This window comes from Salminus brasiliensis, chromosome 6 (genome assembly GCF_030463535.1).
Source record: "Salminus brasiliensis chromosome 6, fSalBra1.hap2, whole genome shotgun sequence".
NCBI lineage: Eukaryota > Metazoa > Chordata > Actinopteri > Characiformes > Bryconidae > Salminus > Salminus brasiliensis.
The window spans coordinates 20,555,433-20,578,138 of record NC_132883.1 but is presented as its reverse complement, the minus strand read 5'-3'; the positions used below and the strand labels follow the sequence as shown (position 1 = coordinate 20,578,138).

The window sequence follows — 22,706 nt, the reverse complement described above, 5'->3', positions numbered from 1 at the left end:
TTGCTTAATCCACTGCACTTTCTGTCCTCAAACTCTGGCGCCAATTTCGTTCATAGAAGAGAAGGCGGGCTTTGTCAAATCTGGACCAATAGCCTGCGAGCATGGACAAAGTCCCGACCAATCAGATTCACTCCATCAGCGACGGCTCGCGAATACGTTAGGGAAATGGGGCGGGTCGCTCAGACATGCTGCACCAATCACTAAAGCCTTCCATGTTTGATCAACCAAAGTGACACTTCATATTTCAAGCGGAATTTTCGATTTTCAAGTGTATACCATTTTTATGACAATATATTAAATTAAGTGTATATTTGTGCGTTACTTGAATTTATTTGGAATTTTTCCTCAAAAAAAAAGAAGTAATTTGATTGGTGAACGTCACGTTGATCTGATTGGCTCGAGGCGCTTTGTTGTGGAGAGGCGTCACATCCTCTGCAGTGAGCGTTTCTCTGTGAAGGGGAAGTTTGTTTTTCCTGCTGTGGCCTGGTTTCTTCAGTAGTTCTCAAAATAGTAGAGCTCAATCAAGCAACATGGTGGGTGTTGAAAGCCTAGCCACTTCGGTAGTGTATGCGGGCTCTGTGTTGTGTTAAACGGTTAGCTAGCTAATGCCGTGTGTTAACAACCTAGCTAGCTAGCTAACGTTAGTAAACCTAAGCTAAGCTAGCGACTAAAGCTGCACTGTCACTGTCAGTCCTATTGTTTCGGTTTACAGCTGAAACTGCTCTTTAGTTTTAGTCGTTTTAATGAAGCCTGGTGTTGAGCTTTTTTATTATAAATGTGAAGCTGGGAGTATAGCTGGTGTTTTTGTGTCTGTAATATGAAACGGGTGAATGTAGCCATCGAGGCCTGAGGTCCTCGCAGCATTTGGTTAATCCCACTTTTCTCGCCTTTTCAGTTTTCTTTCAACATGTTTGATCACCCGATGCCTCGGGCCTTCCAGAACCGCTTCTCTACACAGTACCGCTGCTACTCGGTATCGATGCTGGCGGGACCCAACGATCGCTCAGACGTGGAGAAAGGAGGAAAAAGTATTGTATTTCCCATGTTTTTTTGTGTTGAGTTTTAGTTCCAGCTATTTTTCATTATGGTAGTCATTATATGTTTGCATTGTTGTGAATATGTCCACTATCAACACCACAGACTGTATCTAGCACTTATGTTTAGCTTAGAATAGGAGAATAGTTCTCCTCTTCCTCTCATGATTGATCAGCTTCCTCCCACAGGACTGCTGTTGTTTTGATGTCATTTTGCTGGACTGTCACAAAAGTCAAAAGTCATATTGACATGATAGCAAGTGTGGCTACCAGGCGTACTTGTATTCCTGGATTAAGATCCAGCCTGTGCTCAGATGGGCTACTGTCTTTTAACTGTACACCAGCAAGATATACTACAAGGCATATGCTTCTTATAAAGTGGCTTTTGAGTGTGTAATACTCTCCTCTTTTCCTTTATCTTGCCAGTTATAATGCCCCCATCAGCACTGGACCAGCTTAGTAAGTACATAACGTGATGCTGTTTTTTAGTATAAGACTAATACTGCTGTAGTTATGATGCACTGACTGAATCTGTGGTCCTTCGTTTCCCTAAAACAGGCAGACTTAACATCACATACCCCATGCTGTTCAAACTGACCAATAAGAACTCAGACAGAATGACCCATTGTGGTGTCTTGGAGTTTGTTGCCGATGAAGGGATCTGCTACCTTCCCCACTGGGTAAAAAAAAAAACAACTCATATATCATTTGTTTTGATAATTAATTTGGGCTTTCAGACAATTGAATTCCGAGCCTGTACGTTTAACTGGTCTTTCTCCCACAGATGATGCAGAACCTGTTATTGGAAGAAGGAGGTTTGGTCCAGGTTGAGAGTGTCAATCTTATGGTGGCAACTTACTCCAAATTTCAGCCTCAAAGCCCAGACTTCTTAGATATCACAAACCCTAAGGCTGTGTAAGTAACACTCATAATCATTCCAGCAGTAAAGAAAATGAAGGGGCACATTTTCACTGTGAGTTGGATTTCCAGTTTTTGAATGTTGCTGGGTATTGCAGATTAAGAGAATGTTGATGGTTGAAAATACAGAAATGTTACAAAATCATGAGTTCTAGCTAATTACTGTGGCTAAAGGATGCAATACTGCACTATAGGATATTACGTTCTAGATTAAATTACAGTTTTAGGTGGGAATGCCCTTTTAACTGTGCACGATTCATGTACTGAAGTGTACTGATATTTTTCTCTGTAGGTTAGAAAATGCTCTGAGGAATTTCGCCTGTTTGACTACAGGTGATGTCATTGCCATCAACTACAATGAAAAGGTGAGTGTCTGAAGAGTCCCTAAATATACATTTTTGTTTTTATATAACAAAAGAACCTAAAATTGTCATTTTTATTACTTCCATTTCAGATCTATGAGCTGCGCGTCATGGAGACCAAACCAGACAAAGCTGTGTCCATTATTGAATGTGATATGAACGTAAGTACATTTGCACGCTGAATTTACACCTAATAAATATAATGTGTTGAAGATTTACCAATACATATAAGCAATTATATATTTTCTTCCTTTTTAGGTGGATTTTGATGCTCCACTTGGTTATAAAGAGCCAGAAAGACCCACACAGCATCATGAGGAACCTGCAGTACGTTTTAATAACAGCCAGTTTTACACTGCATGTACTGGCTTACTGGCGTGTAGTTCATCAGGAAGGGTTTAACCTTAAATAAAATGTGTGTTTGTTTGAAGGAGGAAGAGACAGACCCAAGCAATTATGAGATGGATCTTGGCTTCAGAGTAAGCAGAACACATTGCAAAATCATTTATTTAGCCGTTCATGTCTGAAATTAGGTTGTGAAGATATACTGATATTAAACTGATCTCCCTTTCTTTTATTCTACTCAGGCATTCACAGGTTCTGGGAATCGTCTTGATGGAAAGAAGAAAGGAATTGAACCCAGTCCTGTTCGCATTGACCCCAATGACATCAAAAGGTGAGGACCTGCAACCATCATCTTTCAAATGGATACAATTTCCAGTCAGTTTCTAGGAATTGTAAAGCATTTCTTTTGTAAACTTTTAAACAGAGGGATTCCTAACTATGACTTCAAGCTTGGGAAGATCACTTTCATCAGAAACTCCAGACCACAGCCTCGCAAAATAGAAGAGGTATTTCAATTTTTTAAATAGATTTAGAAACATTGCATTTGATTGCATTTAGTTTTTGTTAAACGAGCACCTTTTATAGACTGTAAACCTAGACTGTCTATTTAAGAATTTTACCAGTTTACCAGTACCAGAAGTATCAGTTCAATATCAGCACCTGCTATGGCAAGAACAGGTGTAGAAGTTCCGCTGACAATACTTTTGGACTTTTGTTACTCTCCATTTACAAGTACAAGGATGTGTAGGGTGTGGATATAATGTGTGTGTGTGTATATTCAGAATTTCTATTGATGTGGGGTTGACCGGGGTGACAAGAAATGTCATTTGATTTTGGTTTGTCTTTTCTGTGCAGGATGATTCTGTCAGTAACTTCATCGCATTCTCGGGAGAAGGCCAGTCTTTGCGCAAGAAGGGCAGGAAACCTTGATCAAAGACGGTTTGCCAGGAATCACTAATAAAAGCATCCTACAAACTGCTGTTCATGTATTCTCCATTTGTAGAACTCTAGGTCAATACTGATATTTGCGTGAGGATCATTGTACAGTTCTAGAGATGTAAAAGCAATGATCAGAATGTTTTTTAATTAATTTATATATACAAAATTGAAGTGCTTGAGAAATAAACATGACCCCATGGTTTACGTTTCGTATTTTTTTATCTATTTTTTTTATTCCTAACTCCTTCAGTGAAGATGATTAGAATACTTACTTAAAATTATTCTAAGCATACCAGTGGTGGTACTGTCCTACAAATGGTCCAGCATTCTTGTTTTACTAGTATGTTTTTGTTGGAGCTCATTGCTGTCCTTTGAGCCTCTTCACCCTAACTGAATAAAATGGTTGGCATAATATTTACCAAACATGTCAGAGAAGTGTAACTTAACTTAATCCAGTTTTAGTATTTATATAATATGAATTTTAATCGCTACTGCATCATCAAATTTATTTTGCCGGTGAAAATACTTTCAACACTTTAGAGGGTAAATTCAAGACATGTCCCTTTAAAGGTTGATGCTCAGACAACAAACAGTTTCTAGACTGTAACATGAAAATAGAATATTTCTGAATTATAACAGTTCATACATAATTCAACTAGCAACATTGTTAAAAGGAGAAGAAAACTCAAGAGATCATTCAAAATGTCCTTTTTTTTTTGGTTTGTTTTAGTTAAGAATTGCTGAGTGAATCATACTAGTTAACTGAATCTTTTCACGAACAAAGCCCTGACCTTCATGTTTGAAAATTGTATCTTTCTATAAATCCTTTAAAAAGAACTTCTATAATGCACAGCATACATTTCGGTAGTTCCTAGAATGTGTATTCAGAATGTCACGTTAATCAGGGGTGAAAAAAGGCTTCGTACACTTGAAACAGTAATGAATGGGAAAGAATGTCGATGGTAATTTTGTTATTGTAGAAAAAAAAAAGCTGAATGAACAGATTCCTCCATTTCAGTGAAAGACATGAGGTAACACGACTGTTCCAGCTGTTACTTTACAATGACTATGTTTAAAATACAGTGCTTTCTGAGTCCAGTGCAGAGGATGCCCCATCACCAGATTAGGATTCCGAATCATATTTCCAGATAGCAATTTCTCCGTTGTCACTGCAGGTGGCCAGCAGTCCCGCTTCCTGTGGATGCCAGGCCACACAGTTAACGTCTTGGCTATGAGCCTTAGGCACATGAGCAGAAAGGTTAAAGACAGGTTGCTCAGGGTCGGCAGTTGTGTCCTCTTTAAAAACACGGATTCCGTCGTCTCCGCACGCTGTCACCAAGGCACCAGTCAGACGATCCCTATCCACGTAGAAAGTTCAACAACTGTGATATGTATGTTGATCATTTTTGAACAATTTATTGATTCATTTTTAGAATAAACAGATAGGTTTAGTAACCTTTTTTTATCGTTATCAAACTATAGACGAAACAAAACTTACCACGCAACATCATATATTGTCCGGCTATGAAACCCAGACAAGGTGCACACACACTTCCACGCATCGGTAGAACTGTCACCTGCAATAAAAAACATTATTATTGATTGGCTGATTTTTAAGAGCGTCAAGATCTGTAATTTACACGATATGGACAAAAGTATTGGGACACCTGTTTGTTTATCGCTGTTTGTTTAAATCAAGGGTATTAAAAAGAGTGTATCCTGCTGCTTTTGCTGAAGTAACTATCTCTACCATTCAAAGAAGGCTTTCTTTTAGATTTTCTAGAGCTTTGCTGTGAGGATGTGATTGCATTTAGCAACAAGAGCATAAGTGAGGCCAGGATGTTGGATGATCACCACCCTACCTCATCCTAAACTCCCCCCATTTAATCCCAAAAGCATTAGATGGAGCACCAGGATTCCAAAGAACACAGTTCCACTGCTCCACAGCTCAATGCTGGGGGGCTTTATACCCCTCTAGCCCAAGCCTGGCATTGGTCGTGGTGCCAATAGGTTCATGTTTATCTGCTCCAGAGAGTCCTGCTCAATTGGCAGTACTTCTCTCTAGGGCCTAGACAAAGTGTATGTGTGCCATTTGGAAATGTTTTATGGAAATTTTCTGTAATGACTCCATGTAATAAACTCTGGCATTCATGCTCTTATTCACCATCTCCTGGTGCACACTCCTTCCAAATTTTCACAGTGCGGTCATCACTACAGGAGGCCAGTCTGTGTCCCTCTGGGTCGAAGGAAAGACTCCAGACAGTTGACGTGTGTCCCTCTAGAGTCGCCCGGCATTCCCAGTCATCATCCTCCTCTTTATAAATGCAAACCTTGTTGTCATAACTGGCCGAGGCCAAGAGCTGTAGAGACGGAAGTTATGTTATAGCTGCACAACAAATCAGTGTTAAGAATTATTGTGATATTGGCCTTTGTTATAGTGCTAATGCGGATGTCTACAGTATGCCACCAGTTCCACATGAATTTCTGTACATGATTTGATGCAGCACAATCCAGCTCATAATATTGATACAGTAATGTTATATGTTTAATATGCATTTTAATATACTGCACTACTATTGGTTTACTTCACTAGTGTTCACAAGTTATGGACTAAAGTTGCTAACACAGATCATGTGAAAAGAAATACCAACTACATCCTACCTCTTGTGTGGGATGCCAAACTACATGTTTCACGTCCTGTGTGTGAGAATTGACCACACTCACACACTCATACTCATCTTCCTCATCCACTGAAGAGAAAAAAAAAACATGAGAAAAGAGGAGAAAAGTGTCCATTTTTGATCCCTATGTCTGAAAGCGTGAGATGGGAAGTGTTTCTACTGCAATGCAACATGCAGACATTCTCAGTGTATACAACACAAACTATAAGAACACAGGCAAAATTTACATTGCCTAGTATACAAACCTTCCCATATCCACACACTCTTGTCTCTGCTGCAAGTGGCCAGTAAGTTTCCAGACGGAGCCCAAGCCACACACTTCACTTCATTTTCATGTCCTTCTAACACTGTAAGGCACTGGAAAAAGGAAAAAAACCCACATGCTGCATGACATTTTGTGCAAAATCTAAAAATATAAGATAAAATAAGATAGTCCTTCATTAGTCCCACAGTGGGGAAATTCTCAAAGTTTTATTCATTCATGTATTTATTTATTTGCAAATCATTAACTAACAGCCAATCATGTGGCATCTATGCAATGCATAAAATCATGTAGACGTGGGCCAGCAGCATCAGGTAATGTTCACATCAACAATCAGGCCCTACCCAGCATTAGTATCGCTCATAATAAAGTGATGGCGAATGTATGTATGTATGTATGTATCTATGCATTCTAGTGGTTTTACCTCAAAATCATCATTCTTCTTCTTCCAGATACAAGTGGTGGCATCAAAGCTGGCTGATGCAAGGTAATTCCCACAGGGTGACCAGGCAACCTTTCTGACAGTCCGCTGGTGTCCATCTGACAGCACACACTTACATTCCCAACTGTCTCCTGTGTGAACAGGCCAGGACACATGGATTAAACTGCGTACCCATTCTGCCATGAAAGGTCTTGTTACTCGTGTCAGTACCTGGGTATCAGAGTTTGGTAGGGTAGACTAAAACCACTGTCAAGTCACTGTGTTTTTACTGGACGGTAAAAACTTTTTACTACGGTAATACCATCCTCACTATTTTGAAATGTAATAAGTAAACATTCATACGTTCCAATTCATCTATATAAGTAATCAATAAATACTTTTGAAACGTGGGGCTCAGCAATATGACTTTATTTATTATTGTAGTAAGGTTGATCACGATACACTTTCTTAGCACATCATGGACATCGTCTGTACTTTGTACAACGCTTGCAATCAGAAAAAACGAGCACTGTTAGTAATGGTTAGTTGGATGTCCTGTTGGATGACGATTATTTAAACAGTCCCACTGCTGTGTCCAAATTTCGTGCCATATCGGGTATCGTGATATTTCCGCAATATCGCCCACCGCCACAAAGCGCTACTCCTGAATAACAGTCATCAGCACATACCCGTTTTACAGGTGGCTAAAATGACTGACCGACTCCTAAACCCTGAAGAAAGGTGAAGACAGCAGGGTCCAGTGCCGTTAGTTACTGGGATGTGTGTCAGACTAAGCACAGATGTCTGTGGTCTGTAGCCAGCTACCTTCTTTCCCCCAGATCCGGACCGCTCGGTCTCCTCCGCAGGACGCCAGCAGTGAACCTTTGGGGCTCCAGGCTACATACCAGCAGCGCGAGTCGGGGTGAGCGTTCAGCCGGTGAACAACCTCCAACGTGTCCTTCATTACTGACGGATTCAACGTCGCTTTAGTCTAACCAGTCAGAACTAACGTTTTTTTCGGATGACAGTTGTTTTATCAGATGTCTTTTCCTTCCGTCCTTCCTTCCTGCTCTTTTCTTCACTGTCCGTCGCCCAAACACGTTGAAAGTGACTGCGCCGCCTACAGGACACTCAGTGAACCTCACTCCCCCAGACTGAAGTTGTGACCGTCAGCTGACAGCTCTCTCAGAAACTGCATCCCACTTCACATCAGCTCAAAGCCGGCCATCGAGAGAACCGGGACAATTCTCTATGTGTGTGTGTGTGTGTGTGTGTGTGTGTGAGCTGGGAGAGACAGTCACACAGCGGCCATTTACGCAAGTGAGCTATGATCGTAGCTGACATGATGAAAACGAGAGTCTTGCGGTAGCCTATTTAAGACACCTCACAACTAAAATAGTTGTAAAAGAGTTGAATGGCACAGTATAAATGACATTGTTATTATTATTATTATTATTATTATTATTATTATATTCCCTTATTCCAACATTTCATAAAAAGCCATACACACAGATTATATCATGCCAGTTTTAGGATTTAATTGGTTAATGTTAATTAAGTACATTAGAATGTACTGTGTTCATTTATAGATGTTATAGATAGCTAGATGTTAGACAAATATAAACGATCGGATTAAAAAAGTGCAAATGACAAACTTTGTAGAGTCCTTCAAAACGTTTAGACATTTATTGTAGGAAATATAATAAACAATACATTTTATTTAGAAACAAACAAACAAACAAACGTTTAAAACAATAAAACAAATGCAGGGTTTTTTTTTTCCATCACGGCACGTTACAGGAACCGGAAGTGTGTAGATGGAAACAGTGGGAAGTAGCTGGGTAGCTAATAGCAGCTGAGCTCGGAGCTGCCTTTGTTTTCATTAGGATTTTAATCAAAACAGAAGAATGTGGCGGTCTTAGATAGAGCACTTTGTCGGAGGTGGGATATTGTGAAAAGGGGCACCGAAAGGCGGTAAATGTGGATGGTGGTGTGGAGTGTTGTGTCGTGAGAGGAGCTCTTTCGGTTCTTTTGTGTCTCTCTCTCTCTCTCTCTCTCTCTCTCTCTCTATCGGTAGCTCACTTAAAGCTCCGCTTTGGCCGCGACGAGCCTCGACTTCTCCCCTTATGGCTTCGCCTGTTTCTCACTAGGAAGGATTTTTCAACACCCGACAGGTGAGTTTAGTGTTAGGCTGGAGAGCGATCCCGCTGTGGTTGATCGACTAAGTCTAGTGTTAACGTCTAAAGTGTTTCTTAAAACTGAGAGTAAAAAAAGAGGCGACGCCACTGCGAAGCTAGCTAGCTGAATGTGCGGTGATTTTTGGTAGCTTACTGTTACAGTCAATATTAATATATATATAATCAATATTAATGAAGCTGAACACTTTTGAAATAATGGCAAGTCACTTTAGCCGTAAACACACCAGAAAGAAAGGCTTGAGTTAACTAGCTGAGTGGTTGAGTCTCATGTGAGTCTTGGCCAACATGTCTGATTTACTTCCTCAAACTAGCTTAACATCGGATGATGGTATAGCTGGTAAAGAGAATCTTAAAATAACTAATGCTACACAGTATCGACGACTGACTAGAAGATGTCACGTCTTTAGCATAGACATGTTTTGGCCCTGCACTTTTTATGACAATTATTTTTTTTTAATGTAGTGAAATATCCCCATTTGGGACATCCTGTATAAATATAAATAGAAATAAGTCTATGACTTAGTACAGTGTGAGTACAAGATCATTAAGTCATGGCCATGACTTACCAAGTCATGAGAAAAATGTGATAATCTTTGGCTACAGCTTAATGTAGGCTTCAATATAGCCCTAGAAATGATTTTAATTATTATATTAAACTTATTACAGTATAAGAACCCTTTTGCTGCTAAACACAACACTTTTTTTTAGGCACCTGAGCACATTGTTTAAAACCATTTATCTCAGCAATTAGATTGTTTTTGCTTGTAAAAACTCCAGATCACAAAAGAAGAAATACAAGTTAATATAAATACAGTAAAAATAGTTTCTCATTTTTGGTATTTCCTTGATAAGCTCATTTGATTTAACATAATAAAGCACAGATCTGAATATTAAAAATCTTGTTAATTCTAATATTTTTTACTGAAAAAAAGAAACACAGCCAGATAAGAAACTCATATTCATATATTTACTAAAGTCAGAACTATGCATTATTTTCATTTATACAGGATGTATAAATACTACACTAGCAAGGCTCTGCCATTTTGATCATCAGCGATGACCCAAATTAATGTCTGTAGTGATTGACATGTAAAGAAGTGAGCTAGCACCACAAGTAATCAGTCTCTAATACTGGACATCTATTGCTATTTCTACAATAAACGTATTGCTTTTCCCTACGCAGACGTGTCCTGAGTCCTGTTTATGTTTGTTTCCGCAGCATTTTTCTGAACTTCTGCTTCTGCTTTGAACCTGGTGCTGTTCGGTGGTGACCGCTGAGTAACGCATCATGTATGCCCCCCCGGGACCCGCTCTCCCTGGAGCCCGCAGGAGGAGAGGTGGAACAGCGCTGCCCAAACAGCCGGAGCGAAGTTTGGCCTCTGCGCTGCCTGGCGCACTGTCCATCACTGCCCTGTGCACAGCCCTGGCCGAACCAGCCTGGCTGCGGGTGCACGGAGGAACCTGCCCAAAACAGGAACTTGGAGTGGCCGACGTTCTGGGATACATAGACGAGAAACTTATTAAAGGTTATTTTGCATTACTAATACCCTTTTATGGCATCATTATGACACACAAAGGAATGTGTGATAAGTCTACCTGTTTTAGGGAATGAGAAGGGACACAGAGCCAAGCACATACATTTACAGTGGTATCTGTCATGTATTTGTGACCAAAGTCAGCATATATACTTAGTTAGCCAGTGCAGATAAGAAAAGAATGAGTACTGTTCTATACTCACCAGCCACTTCATTAGAAACATGAACTTTATTGGTATGGTTTGCTGACCACAAAGCCAACTCTTTATTAGATGTTTTTGGGTGCTGGATTACTTACCTAGCAGTGACTGTGAAAAGTGTAATGGTCGCAGAAACAGAAACGTCTGTTCCTGATAAACTCCTACTAGTACCATACTCGCACCATTTCGTTAGTATGTCAGTGTCTGTGTATTGAGAATAGTCCACCACCTAAATAATATATGACAACAGATAGACTACAGTCTGTAACTGTGCATCTGTAGAGAGCAGAGTTGCATAGTTTTGAAATGTCAGTACCTTTTCAGTTTGGCAGTTAAATGCTCTGAATTTTGCTACTTTCCATTCTTTTATTTAAATAACTTAAATAAAAAAAGATAAGAATTAGTTTAATTCATATAGCACCTTTCTCAATCTCCATGCAGGTTTATATTAGCAACAGAAACAGCAGGTATGGGGGGGGGGAAAAAAACTCCAGGTCAGGGTGTAAAGTCACTTAGCTGGCCTGGATAGAGTAAATATGAGCTGGTGGAAATTCCCACACAGCTCAGGGAGTCTCAGAACTGTGATGTACACTTACTTTAACGTCTGGCATGGGAGGGCTCCAAGCCACAATGTAAAATCGCTCAGAAGGCAGAGCCCGGGAAACCTCAGTGCCCTGATGTAGAGTTACTCCGTTGGTTAGTGTGGGAGACCACAGACAAATGTAAATTAAAAGTTCCTATTTTATTATATATTTTTTTCTATTGTTTTATCTCTTGGCAACACTAATGGATAGACCTGTAAAGTGATTGGTGAAGTCAGTAAAGTTCTAGTGGGAGGTTTTTACTTCCTGTTTTGTGGAGTTTTGCACAAAGTGCACAGGTTATGAGGGTGTAACGTTTGCTGATGTGTTGTTTCTTTTGTTTTGCCACAGACTATTGTATTAATTCCCAGACCATCCTGCTGTTGCGAGTTATCGCTGCCTTCTGTTTCCTGGGCATTTTATGTAGCCTGACAGCTTTTCTACTGGATGTCTTTGGGCCCAAACACCCTGCTCTCAAGATTACACGCCGATATGCCTTTGCTCACATTCTTACAGGTATTTAGCATGTCATGATATTTTTGGACTTTTTTTTGATTACACACATAGTGCTGGTAAATGCTAAAAAATAAAAACCTTTACAATAAATTCAGTATTCTTTTCTTTACATGCTGGTAATTAGCATGATGTGTACAGAATTCTTTGTTTATTTGGTGTATAACAAAAAAGTTATGTACGTAAAGATGGCTCTGTGTCATTCTGAGTACAAAAATGTGAGGAATGCTAGGACTGTTATTAACGTATAACAAATGCCATCATCTCAGTGAGTGTTAAAACACAGGATAGTGTGCAGACCTACTGGTAATGTTCTTTTTGGGGGGTGTGACCTAAATGTCTCTTCTTTTTCAATCTGCAGTGCTCCAGTGTGCCACTGTGATTGGCTTCTGCTACTGGGCCTCAGAGCTCATCCTTTCTCTCCAGCAGCAGCACAAAAAGTATCATGGTTCACTCATCTACGTCACCTTTGCCATCAGCTTCTACCTGGTGGCTGGAGCTGGAGGAGCTTCCATCTTGGCCACGGCCGCCAACCTGCTCCGTCATTACCCCACTGAGGAAGAGGAGCAGGCCCTAGAGCTCCTCTCGGAGATGGAGGAGAGCAGTGAAACTTTCCCTGCTGATTACGATATTGCCAACCAGTTCCAGCCTCCACCGGCTTACACACCTTGATCCGGCGGCAAAAAAATAAGCCTGCGTGCTTATTCCTTTCTTGTGTATACTCCCCTCCATGCTTCAGGTACCTCGATCAACCTCGAAACAAACCATGGACAGAGAGACTTGCAGATTCCAATTGCCAAGTCATAAATTACATACAGAAATTATGTAGGCTGAGTACCTAAAATACTACATCATATGCAAACATTGTTTTATATCCGTGCACAGACTTGAAGTAGCGGCTCGGCTCTTGCTTCAGTGCATGGAACAAATTGATGAGTTTCACTGCAGCGCTGCTTCTAGAATTGCTTATCTCCATGAAAGGTTAATCTTTCCTTGTAGTAGTTTGCATGTATATGCCAGCAAAGGCCCGAGAGTCCCATACAAAACTGCTTTAAAAATGATACACTTTATCATGTGCTAAAACCGAGCATTTCATGTGTTTTGGCATACAGTTTTCTGGCTGCTTCTTGGGCACTTTAAACTGTGGGCTTTGGGAAAACTTTCCTTATCCTTTGCTTCTTTTTTTTTTTCCTGTTTTGTTTGTTAAATCACAGGTCTTTCAACTCCTCTTTACATTCCACCTGTACAGTACCATACATTGTAGTCTTTATTTTGAGGTACCATTATCCTAAATGCCCTCTTTCTAATTTCAGTACAACACTGTTTAACTGTTCATGTGAAAGCCTGCTGTTTTGGCCCAGTCAGGTTGGTCAGTTTATCAAAACAGCCAAAAGCCTGATTTAATTAACTGACATTATACTGATTTACAAGTGGCCCAGAAAATGATGCTTTTGGTTTTGATCCCCAACACTGGTGACTTAATGGACTTAATTACCAGGTTTTGATATTTATTTCATATTACATTGTGTAATAGTGGTTAATACATCCTCAGCAATTTGAATTATTGGCTTAAAAATAATTTGCCCTAACAATGAGTGTGTAGACCTGCTGGAGCTATATTAAACTTGTTTGGGGGGCAGTTTTGTTTGAAAATATCTACAAATTATTCTTTTTAAACTGTTGTGAAGTTTTTATAAATTATTTTCTCTAGCTAGTTAGCCATGTTGTTTTTTGTTTTTTAAAGAAAATGCACACAAACCCCAGAGAGCACAGGCTATTTATTAGACTTTTTTTTATATTGTTAATTATTCAACCACGAATCAGTCAGCATTTACTAAGCTCTCTGTAGGGCAACCAATTTAATCAGATTTGTTGACTGTAATTTGGAAGTGTTCCAGTTTGCCAACTGATTGTTAGCGTGCTCTTTATTCGTTTAAGATTTTTAATTAAATATCCGTTTATCCTATTTTGTGTGTGTGTGTGTGTGTGTGTGTGTGTGTGTGTGTGTGTGTGTGTGTGTGTGTGTGTGTGTGTGTGTGTGTGTGTGTGTACGTACGTGTGTACTTTGCGTGCTTTGGTAGTGGTTTAGTGCGATTTAGTAAGATGTCCAAACTTGCCACTTGTGTGACACGGTGAAATCAATGCAAATTCTAGATCATGGTTGTATTCACACTTTCACAGTCTGATTTAGCCTGACCTGTTCACAGTTCTTTGCTAAGTCGCTAAGTAATTTTTTTGATATGTGCACCGTCATGGCATGCCCTGACAATTTGATACCATACATGTGTTTACTCAGAGATCTGATCGTAAACATGTTCTGTTCATTTTACACGCATTTTGTGTTTTCTGATTATATCGGGGTGGTTTGTGACTGTTCTGCTATGTTCAGTTTCTCCATAATTTCTATAGCTGTACCATTAACATGTAAAAATGATGAATAAAAGATTTGGTGATGTTTTTTGTGGTATCCTTGGCTGAGCGTCTGGAATTTGTTCATAAATAAGCTTTAGATTTTTTACTTTAGTTGTTTAGTCCGGCCCATATTAAACTCCATAACTGCAGTTGGGTTTCTGAATGATGCAGTGGGAAGAACACCTCTTGCATGGCCAACTGTTTCCTTTATAGTTCCTTTAAGTCGTCTTAGGCCACTGTGGGTGGCTTGTGCTTTTCAACAGAGAATCAGAATAATAGGATGGCTGAAGCTTTAGTCCAAGAAGCCATTGTTCCAAAGCCTTACATAATCTTGCAGAGGGATGTGCACAGTAAAGGATGTGCTTTGTAGAACACTATGGTCCTTGTCTGTCAAACACCTACTTACTGAAAATGTAGGAGAGGGTTTAGTTTGATTATGAGGAAGAAAATGTTTTTTAATAAATCATATTTGTATATTGAGGGAGAACTGTGCTCATTTACAAAACATTTAGGAATTGGGAGGTCTCTTTTGCTCTAAGTAAAGAAAATTCTTACAATTTAGGGGAAGCTATTTGTCTCTGAATTAGCTAGGCCTTGTGACATGATTGGTGCACAGTGTCTATTAAAAAGTACACACCCCTTGGATGTTTTCCCCTTTTCTTGCTTTTATAAATGGAGCCCATTAAATAAAAATATATAATATAAAATAAGTGATTGCACAAATATCCATACCTTTAAAGTGACTGACCTAGCTCAACAGTGGTCCAGGCTATTGGTGACCGTACAAATACACACAAAAAATAATATAAAAGGTCATTTAAGAGGATACTTCAGGGAATGGACACAAAAAAAAAAATCACTGAACGCTGAACATCCGCTGGAGTTCCATCATTAAGAAATGAGCACATGATTATGTCTAAATCTGCCTAGACCACTATGACACCTATGACTACTCTGAGGGAGTTAAAAGCTTCAGCAGCTCAGATGAAAGAGAGACTGCCATACTGCAACTGTTGTCCAGGTTCTTCGCCAGTCAAAGCTTTATGGGAGAGCAGCAAAGAGAATGAAATCTCGACTATAGTTCACACAAATGCATGTGGGGAAACTCCAAGGTCAACTATACGAAGGAGCTTTTTGGCCTGCAGACTAGACGCTATGCTTGGCCGACACCAAACACTGCACACCATGAAGCACGGTGGTGGCAGCATCAATTTAACTCCCTCAGACTAGTCATAGGTGTCTTGCCGGCTTCCTTCACTAGTCTTCTTCTTACACAGTCACTCAGTTTGTGGGGAGGCCTGCTCTTAGGGATATAACTGAATTCCAGGAGATGACATATGTTTTTTTTATTCTTGTATTATTATATTATATTGACCATGATTCCATTTTTAACAGCAATAAAAGGGGAAACACTTAAGAGGGTGAAAACTATGGCATCTATGGCATCAACTAATCACCACCTGGTGGTAAGTTGGATCAGATGGCAGGATAAACTGCTAGACAGATCTTGTAGGCCCAAATAAGAAGTACACCAGGAGTGGAGAAGGAAGATTAGCCCTGAGTTACTGAAAGCTCTGGAGGTTGGTGGGCTGTCATGATAAAACACATAGTGCTACACAAATCAGCCCGGTTTCTCTGATGCAGTAGTAACACTCCAACATATAAAGTAACAGACGGTCTGTGTTTAAGAAGAGTAAATGCTAATGGTAAATTCAGTGGCGTGCAGTGCGTTCACCGGTTACCCCTTCTGCTACACAGCCCCCTCCCGCCCCAACCCCACATGCATTTTGTTAATGCACAATAAACCACACTAAACATAGCTACTATAAATCACAATATGGATTTTAAAATGCAAATAACCCACAAATACAGCTAAAATAAAACAAAAGTGCCATTTTAATGAGCAGTTTTGATTGGTTAGATCCACTCTCAGGCAGATATATGTCCTACAACTGCTATGAAACACTGCTATAACATGTTAATGTAGTATCCTGAATTGGTTGATGTTTTTAGTTTACTTTATTAATGAAATATATCTTTATATAATGTTTACATACATACTTCTCTGAAGAGTTGGAAGGGTCTGACTGCACACCATTGCTAAATATCACTAGCCATGCATTAACCGTCAGCATACTCCAAAATGATGAATAATACTTTTTATCAACTGGAAATGGCATGAACATACATTTTAACTTTAATATTCACTATATTGCCAAAAGTATTAGCTCGCCTGCCTGAGTCACATCCCTTCCTTATTCAGAGGTGTCAATTAATACTTAACCTTACTTACCTTACTTATTTTTACATCTTCACACAATTATCTGATTTTTCTACTCCTTACATTTAAAAAATAGCCTTGTCACTCCTATTTCATTTCCGTTTGTTCTTATTCTGGCTTGTTGTCATTCAAAAAAAAAAAAACACCCTATCCAGATAAATCACACCCTCAGGAAAGTGTGCATTTGAATGGTTGGAAGAGAAGTATGAACATACACCATCCTGACACCCTATTGCTTTGTAAGCGATCCACTACACCTGCATATGTCACATCACACTCCTTCAAGGACACAGAAGACGTATGTAGCCTAGTATGAAGATGTCCGTGGCAGAGACTCAGGAGAACTCGAGTGAAATGTCCCAAACTAATCCCCACATTTACACTCCAATAAAGCTTATTGATCACATGCCTGTGAAGTTTGACTTTTTGAATCATTACAATACTTATAGGCAACTACTCATCATATTTTCCCTCCATGAAACACATGTTAACGCTCAGTAGTGCGCAGAGATGCTCCTTTAATATATCTGATTTTACTAAAATGTTTTAATTTTCAATGGGCAGATCTGCAGCTGAAACAGGCAGCCTAGTGCATCCCAACCTTTTTCAATATTAACATTTTAATATAATATTATCGTCATTATGGCTTTTAGAAAAATGGCTTTTTGGGGAGGTGGGGTAGTGCACTATAGGCCCCTGTGGTGCGGCCTAAGCTTTTGGGTTTAATATGATGTTGGGCCACCCTTTGCAGCTATAATAGCTTCAACTATTGTGGCAAGGCTTTCCACAAGGTTTAGGAGTGTGTTTATGAGAATGTTTGACCATTCATCCAGAAGTGCATTTGTGAGGCCAGACACTGATGTTGGACGAGAAGGCCTGGCTCGCACGAAAACATGAAAACCCTTTTCATGAAGCTCTCTACGCACTGTTCCTGAGCTAATCTGAAATCCACATGAAGTTTGGAGGTCTGTAGCAATTGACTCTGCAGAAAGTTGGCAACCTCTGACCCGGCTCTGTCTTTTTACGAGGCCTACCACTTCGTGGCTGAGTTGATGTCATTCCCAATTGCTTGGAACACGTAGTCACATTTCACGACTGTACTTGGATCGGAGAAATCACAGAAGCGGGTACTGTGTGGGGAAAGGCAGGGGGCCAAATCGTGCAGCGAAGATAGCGGGGCCACAGCACAGGCCACAGAAGTGGACAGACTGTGGCGTTGAGGGACCCTGTGGTAAAAAGAATACAGGTACAATCTTTAGCCTCACACTGTTCCGGAAGAACAGTAACGGTGTTAAGAATAACTACGGAAAGAATAACTGTGGAGAATATTTGTTCTAGGCTAGGCTACGCAACGTGACCTCTGTGATCCATCACAGCCTCAAAGAAACAACCAGTCAAGGACAGCGGAAATAGTGTTTCAGTGGAAGGCAAATAGCAGGGTGGTAAAACTGCAGCTGAGCTTTTAAAAAACTCACTCATTAAATTCACATACTTAATATTTATACACCAAATAACTACTAAAATCACTTAAAATTCGAGACTTAAATACAGTTGACTAGTTACGTTTTTTTTTTACTTTTAGTTTTCACAATTACCTAATTTTACAAGTGTAATAATTTTTGTTTTTTTTTTACCTAATATTACTTATTATTGCTTATATAATTATTGTCACATGTAAAATTCAACGCTGTTCATTGCCATCTGTTCCCAGCTCCTCCCGGCTGCTCGCGTCGACCGCGACCGAAAGGGTTAAGCGCAGTTCAACAGGAGCCGGTCCTGTAGCTGGCTAACTTCTTAGAGCAACGACGACGGTATTACCATTCACCCAACACCACCAACGATGAACGTTGAAAGACTGACAGGCGGATTTTTTTTTTTACGTAAAAAAATAACAATTCGAGCAAATAAAACAGTTTAATAATAAAGAGTTATTAAGGACTATGTAACTATTTGAGGACTGACGTTGAGAAGCAGTCCTCGGTGTGCCTCGCTGTTGTTATGGCAACGCTTGGGCCACAGCGAGAACTGCAGCGACCTGCGGCTTTCTGCCGCTGATGTTCAGTGTTTTCAGCACAGATGTTCTCTAGCTAACAAATGTAGATAGCTAACATGGGTTTTATGAGTACACCCAGCTAGCTAATGGGTTTGTATTGCGGTCGTCGAGGTGTGTGTTCCGCAAGGATACGCAAATAGTCTTGTACAGGTAGCTAGCTAGCGCTAGTGAGTGTCTGGCTAGTCTTCCAGTCAGCTATAGCTAGCTTAGGCTAAAACGGCAAACCTGCTAGCGCTACCTTACTTAGCTAGCTAGCAGAGTTCGTTGTTTACTCATTATTAACGTTGTTGCCATGTACCTACTGACTACAGTGCCCAGAAAACCTCTGTTTCCTTTTTAAAAGTGTGGGGAAATGTGCCTTGGAGAAGTTAGTATGAGGATCATAGCTGGCTCTGTTCGGCTTCATGCATATGGGACACATATGAAGAAAATGACTGGATGTAGATAGCTAGAAGTTATTCGGTCGTTTAGGGGTTTCGCATTATTGAGCTAGCTAACATTATGTCCACAAGCAATCTCCCACCGCTGAGGAATCTCCCCAGCTGGACTAGGGTTGGGATACTAGACAGGGCCCGTTACCCCAGAATGTTTCCCTCTGACTGTGTACATGAAGGCCCAGAATCAGTCAGGGAGAGCCAAAAGACTGACCACAGCAAAGCACGGATGGATGGATCACGGGTGGCCTCACTGGAGAAGGACATCCTGTTCCTCCAGCAAACTCACAAAAGCACACTGGAGAAACTGCACGAAGAAATCGAAGGTCTGAAACGCACTAATAAAGGTAGGTCAGGTTTGTAGACACCATGCAGCAGATGGATTAGCATTAGACAGGTGCATTGTATTTGGAGTCTATATGAATGCAGGCACTGTAGGTGGCACACTTGCCCTGTTCATGAATAGGTTGCCTTTTTTTCTTTGTCTTTACAGAGTTACACTATCGACTGATCATGGACTCGCATCAAGCCTCAAGGGGTACAGTACACATATAACGTAAAACATTTAAAACAAAAAAAAAGCAAGCTGTCAATCGAGAACTACACTAAATGGGGTCTTTCTTATTAGAGTCCAGCGCTGATGGTTTACAGGAAAAGCAGTCTCAGACCGCTGTCATCAGGTAACGGTTTCCTATTTTGTGCTTGAAAAGCAGGAAATATCCATGAGTGACCTCATCAAATCACCAAATCCACTTATTCTCGTTTGTCTTGACCTGCTTAAGCTCTGAAGAGAAGCTGAAGGCTGCAGATTATAGTGCAGACCATTGTGGAGGAGCCATCACATCACTGCTTCCTCTGAAGATCCACAGTGGCCAGTCCAGGCCTCCACACACCCCAACTCTACAGGAGTGTGAGGCCATCATCCGGCAACTCTACAACACCAACACCTTACAGTCTCAGGAGGTATGGAGTTTCTCTCCGTTGTGACTTACTTAATGTCACACCTGCTCGTCTATGGAATATTCTAGGATCCGGCATTCCAGGAATATTTGGACATGTATCCAGTACTTGGAAAGTAACAGAGAACAGAAAACCTGTCAGTCATTTATAATATAAACTACTCCTAAATTCAGTGTATAACCCTTTTAAGTACTACCCCTAAATAAACCCTAAATTCAGTACTGAATTATATGCTCGTGTATATGTCGTTTGACGACTTAACATCACTACTGTGCCAGCTGCTTGTATCACCCAGCATAGCTATGTTCATGTGGTCCTGGGCCTAATACCTAGTAAATGTGTGGTCTACATATTAAGACTCTGAGGGCAAGAATTGAGTCCTTTACCAGGCAGAGTCACATGAAATGGCACATTAAATATAATAGCACCTTTTTCAGAATAAAGTGCAAAGTACATTTTGATTCCAAACTCCTCATTGTTGAAATGCCGTTGACAATTTTATGTAGTCAGTGTCGGCCTGTAAAACTAGGCTTGCCTGTTTTTCCTTTTTCTTTCTTTCTTACATCGTTGTAGTTAAACCAAAAGCTGGTTTATAATCCCAGGATATCAGTAGAACCCAGCTCGTCTGGCATGACCAGTAATGCCATTTTTTCTTCATTAAGATGTTTGATTTGAACATTACCTGAAACTGCTGGCCTGTATCTGCATGATTGTATACATTATACTGCTGCCACACAATACATGAACGAGTGGGTGTAGAGTTGTTCCTAATAAACCGCTCTGTTCTGTAATCAGCAATGAGTGGCACAACTGTCTAACTGCTTGATTGTCAAGAGAAAGGTGATCATCAGATTAAATCTCAGAAATGCCACAGAGCTTCATGGTTAGGAGTCCCCTACTCTGGAGACACCATATGATTGAGGCAGTTCTTAATCCTAAGGTAAGTTAACAATGAAAAAAGGGGAAGAGAACGCTGAGTAAACACACCAAAAGCATTTTCAGCCACATCATAATTCATATCATAATCATAATTATGACGATCAGTAAAATGCCGTATAATCACCAACCTTGTCCGTCAACAGATTTTTTACAGTGCACAGTGACAAAGCTAAGGTTATTAAGATAACGTAAGCCCAAAGTTTATGATTGTCCAATAGAAATCTACCTCAACTCTCTTTCTATTGGACCTGCTGGATTTTGGGCTTGCGTTATCCAGTTAAACCTGTTAATCCTACTTTGCGAAATTCCCCCTGGAGTATTCTTCTAAGAAAGTCCAAATGATGAGCATTGAGTAATCCTTGGTATAACTTTGTATATTTTCCTCCAGCTGTTGCGAGTGAAGGCTGTTCTTAGAGACATTACCTTGAACAAAAAGAAACCGTCACCTGAAGTTTACACTCAAACAAAGACCTACCTCTCAGACATCACCAGGTGATCTCTGCTCTTGTCCTTCATGTCACCTTTGCTATATGGCATTTTGGGCCAATCGCTCATTGACAAATGTTCTACTAATACTATTCTTAATTCCTTGCTTCCAGCAGTGGTGAAATGGAGCAAAACTACTTTCCAAAACTACCTCTCAAGCCCTTGCCAAAAATACAGTAGGTTTATCTTTACTTCTTCTCTTATATGATGTAAAGGCTTTAATTTAGGTATTCTTATAACTAATCATTTTTTTTATTCCATTGTTGTAGACAGCCCAGCCAAGCCTGTGTGAGACAGAAGGTCATTCTACCAGCCATCAGGCAGAGCCTGCGCAGCAGTATGACAGAAAGGCAGAAACGAGCTCAGGACGTGCACAAAACGCGCCTCAGGCGAGCGGTCAACTCCTAGCTGTGGATCAGTGTTACAGTAAAGATCCTGCTGCATTTGTGGAGAAATCTGACCTCATATTTTTTTTTTATCATGAAATGTTAGGTTTGATCTCTTGCACTGTGCCACCATTCAGAGTTCAGTTTTTTCTGCTTCTCAGTGTAGAAACCAACTATTTTGCAAGTTAAAGGAAATGAACTTGCCTTTATTTTGGAACTTTTGATGTGAGTGGACATCTCTTTGGTTTGTTTTCTGTATAGCGTGTAAGCCATAGTAAGTGACCCTTGACATGCTGCTAAATCCAGTTTATTAGGGCTTTGAGACACTAAATACAGCAGGAGGCCGCACTGATGGACTTATGTTTTGACAGACTTGTAATTACAAAATTCACTGTGAGCCTGGAATGTGGTCTTATGCCCTGGACGGTAAACAAGACTGACTTAACCGTGGTTTGGTGACTTAATCTAAATGCTTTAATGATTTAGTTACAGGCTTTGTCTGGACTACTTCTTGTCTTTGCAATGCAGAAGAGGGGAAATGCATACTTTCACTTGGATGTGGAAAAGAACTGTGCTTGCCCATTCCAACCTGGCTAAGTTTCAGAAACCTGCAGAGTGACTTTAAGGGCCCCGCTGGTTGTGATTAAAGACTTAATACAAACGTATGTAGTTGTGTTCAGACTGCTGTTTAACCACTGAGTGGAGTGAAATGAGGTGTGAACAAGTGCTTTCATAGTATTGACCATATGTCCCCCACCCCCCAACA

The 22,706-nt window shown here is 40.2% G+C and overlaps 4 protein-coding genes across 5 annotated transcripts; 3 read left to right on the top strand and 1 right to left on the bottom strand.

Annotated features, from left to right (window-relative positions):
* Positions 1-424: 424 nt before the first annotated feature.
* On the top strand, positions 425-3,802 carry ufd1l (ubiquitin recognition factor in ER associated degradation 1). Its single transcript, XM_072681952.1, has 12 exons — positions 425-533; positions 896-1,028; positions 1,461-1,493; positions 1,593-1,714; positions 1,819-1,949; positions 2,245-2,317; positions 2,407-2,475; positions 2,573-2,641; positions 2,746-2,793; positions 2,902-2,990; positions 3,084-3,165; positions 3,515-3,802. The coding sequence occupies exons 1-12, from the start codon at positions 531-533 to the stop codon at positions 3,587-3,589; spliced, it is 927 nt and encodes a 308-aa protein (XP_072538053.1). The 5' UTR covers positions 425-530; the 3' UTR covers positions 3,590-3,802.
* Positions 3,803-4,073: 271 nt separating this feature from the next.
* On the bottom strand, positions 4,074-8,055 carry ciao1 (cytosolic iron-sulfur assembly component 1). Its single transcript, XM_072681951.1, has 7 exons — positions 7,788-8,055; positions 6,966-7,114; positions 6,525-6,636; positions 6,260-6,348; positions 5,763-5,958; positions 5,097-5,175; positions 4,074-4,956 (listed from the first exon to the last, which is right to left on the bottom strand). The coding sequence occupies exons 1-7, from the start codon at positions 7,924-7,926 to the stop codon at positions 4,722-4,724; spliced, it is 999 nt and encodes a 332-aa protein (XP_072538052.1). The 5' UTR covers positions 7,927-8,055; the 3' UTR covers positions 4,074-4,721.
* Positions 8,056-8,764: 709 nt separating this feature from the next.
* Positions 8,765-14,456, top strand: tmem127 (transmembrane protein 127). The gene is made up of 4 exons (XM_072680987.1): positions 8,765-9,136; positions 10,380-10,686; positions 11,828-11,992; positions 12,351-14,456. Exons 2-4 carry the CDS (start codon positions 10,449-10,451, stop codon positions 12,659-12,661), a joined length of 714 nt encoding a protein of 237 aa, XP_072537088.1. The 5' UTR covers positions 8,765-9,136; positions 10,380-10,448; the 3' UTR covers positions 12,662-14,456.
* A 4,013-nt stretch (positions 14,457-18,469) lies between these two features.
* LOC140557484 (coiled-coil domain-containing protein 74A) lies at positions 18,470-22,605 on the top strand. 2 transcript variants are annotated; one of them, XM_072681948.1, is made up of 7 exons: positions 18,470-19,516; positions 19,663-19,707; positions 19,798-19,849; positions 19,952-20,132; positions 21,457-21,560; positions 21,671-21,730; positions 21,824-22,605. In XM_072681948.1, the coding sequence occupies exons 1-7, from the start codon at positions 19,237-19,239 to the stop codon at positions 21,960-21,962; spliced, it is 861 nt and encodes a 286-aa protein (XP_072538049.1). In that variant the 5' UTR covers positions 18,470-19,236; the 3' UTR covers positions 21,963-22,605. The 2 variants fall into 2 exon arrangements, with proteins under 2 accessions (XP_072538049.1, XP_072538048.1); XM_072681947.1 differs by having other exon boundaries at positions 21,668-21,730.
* Positions 22,606-22,706: the final 101 nt, after the last annotated feature.

Bases quoted from the DNA above. Each gene is read 5' to 3' on its own strand.
- LOC140557484 (XM_072681947.1), top strand. From the start codon at position 19,237: ATGTCCACAAGCAATCTCCCACCGCTGAGGAATCTCCCCAGCTGGACT. The intron at 19,517-19,662 runs GTAGGTCAGGTT...TTGTCTTTACAG, and splicing joins TCTGAAACGCACTAATAAAG to AGTTACACTATCGACTGATC. The intron at 19,708-19,797 runs GTACAGTACACA...CTTTCTTATTAG, and splicing joins CTCGCATCAAGCCTCAAGGG to AGTCCAGCGCTGATGGTTTA.
- ciao1 (XM_072681951.1), bottom strand. From the start codon at position 7,926: ATGAAGGACACGTTGGAGGTTGTTCACCGGCTGAACGCTCACCCCGAC. The intron at 6,637-6,965 runs GTAAAACCACTA...TCCTTTTTCCAG, and splicing joins AGAAGAATGATGATTTTGAG to TGCCTTACAGTGTTAGAAGG. The intron at 4,957-5,096 runs GTAAGTTTTGTT...CTACGTGGATAG, and splicing joins ACAATATATGATGTTGCGTG to GGATCGTCTGACTGGTGCCT.
- tmem127 (XM_072680987.1), top strand. From the start codon at position 10,449: ATGTATGCCCCCCCGGGACCCGCTCTCCCTGGAGCCCGCAGGAGGAGA. The intron at 10,687-11,827 runs GTTATTTTGCAT...GTTTTGCCACAG, and splicing joins AGACGAGAAACTTATTAAAG to ACTATTGTATTAATTCCCAG. The intron at 11,993-12,350 runs GTATTTAGCATG...TTCAATCTGCAG, and splicing joins CTTTGCTCACATTCTTACAG to TGCTCCAGTGTGCCACTGTG.
- ufd1l (XM_072681952.1), top strand. The intron at 2,476-2,572 runs GTAAGTACATTT...CTTCCTTTTTAG, and splicing joins TTATTGAATGTGATATGAAC to GTGGATTTTGATGCTCCACT. The intron at 2,991-3,083 runs GTGAGGACCTGC...ACTTTTAAACAG, and splicing joins GACCCCAATGACATCAAAAG to AGGGATTCCTAACTATGACT.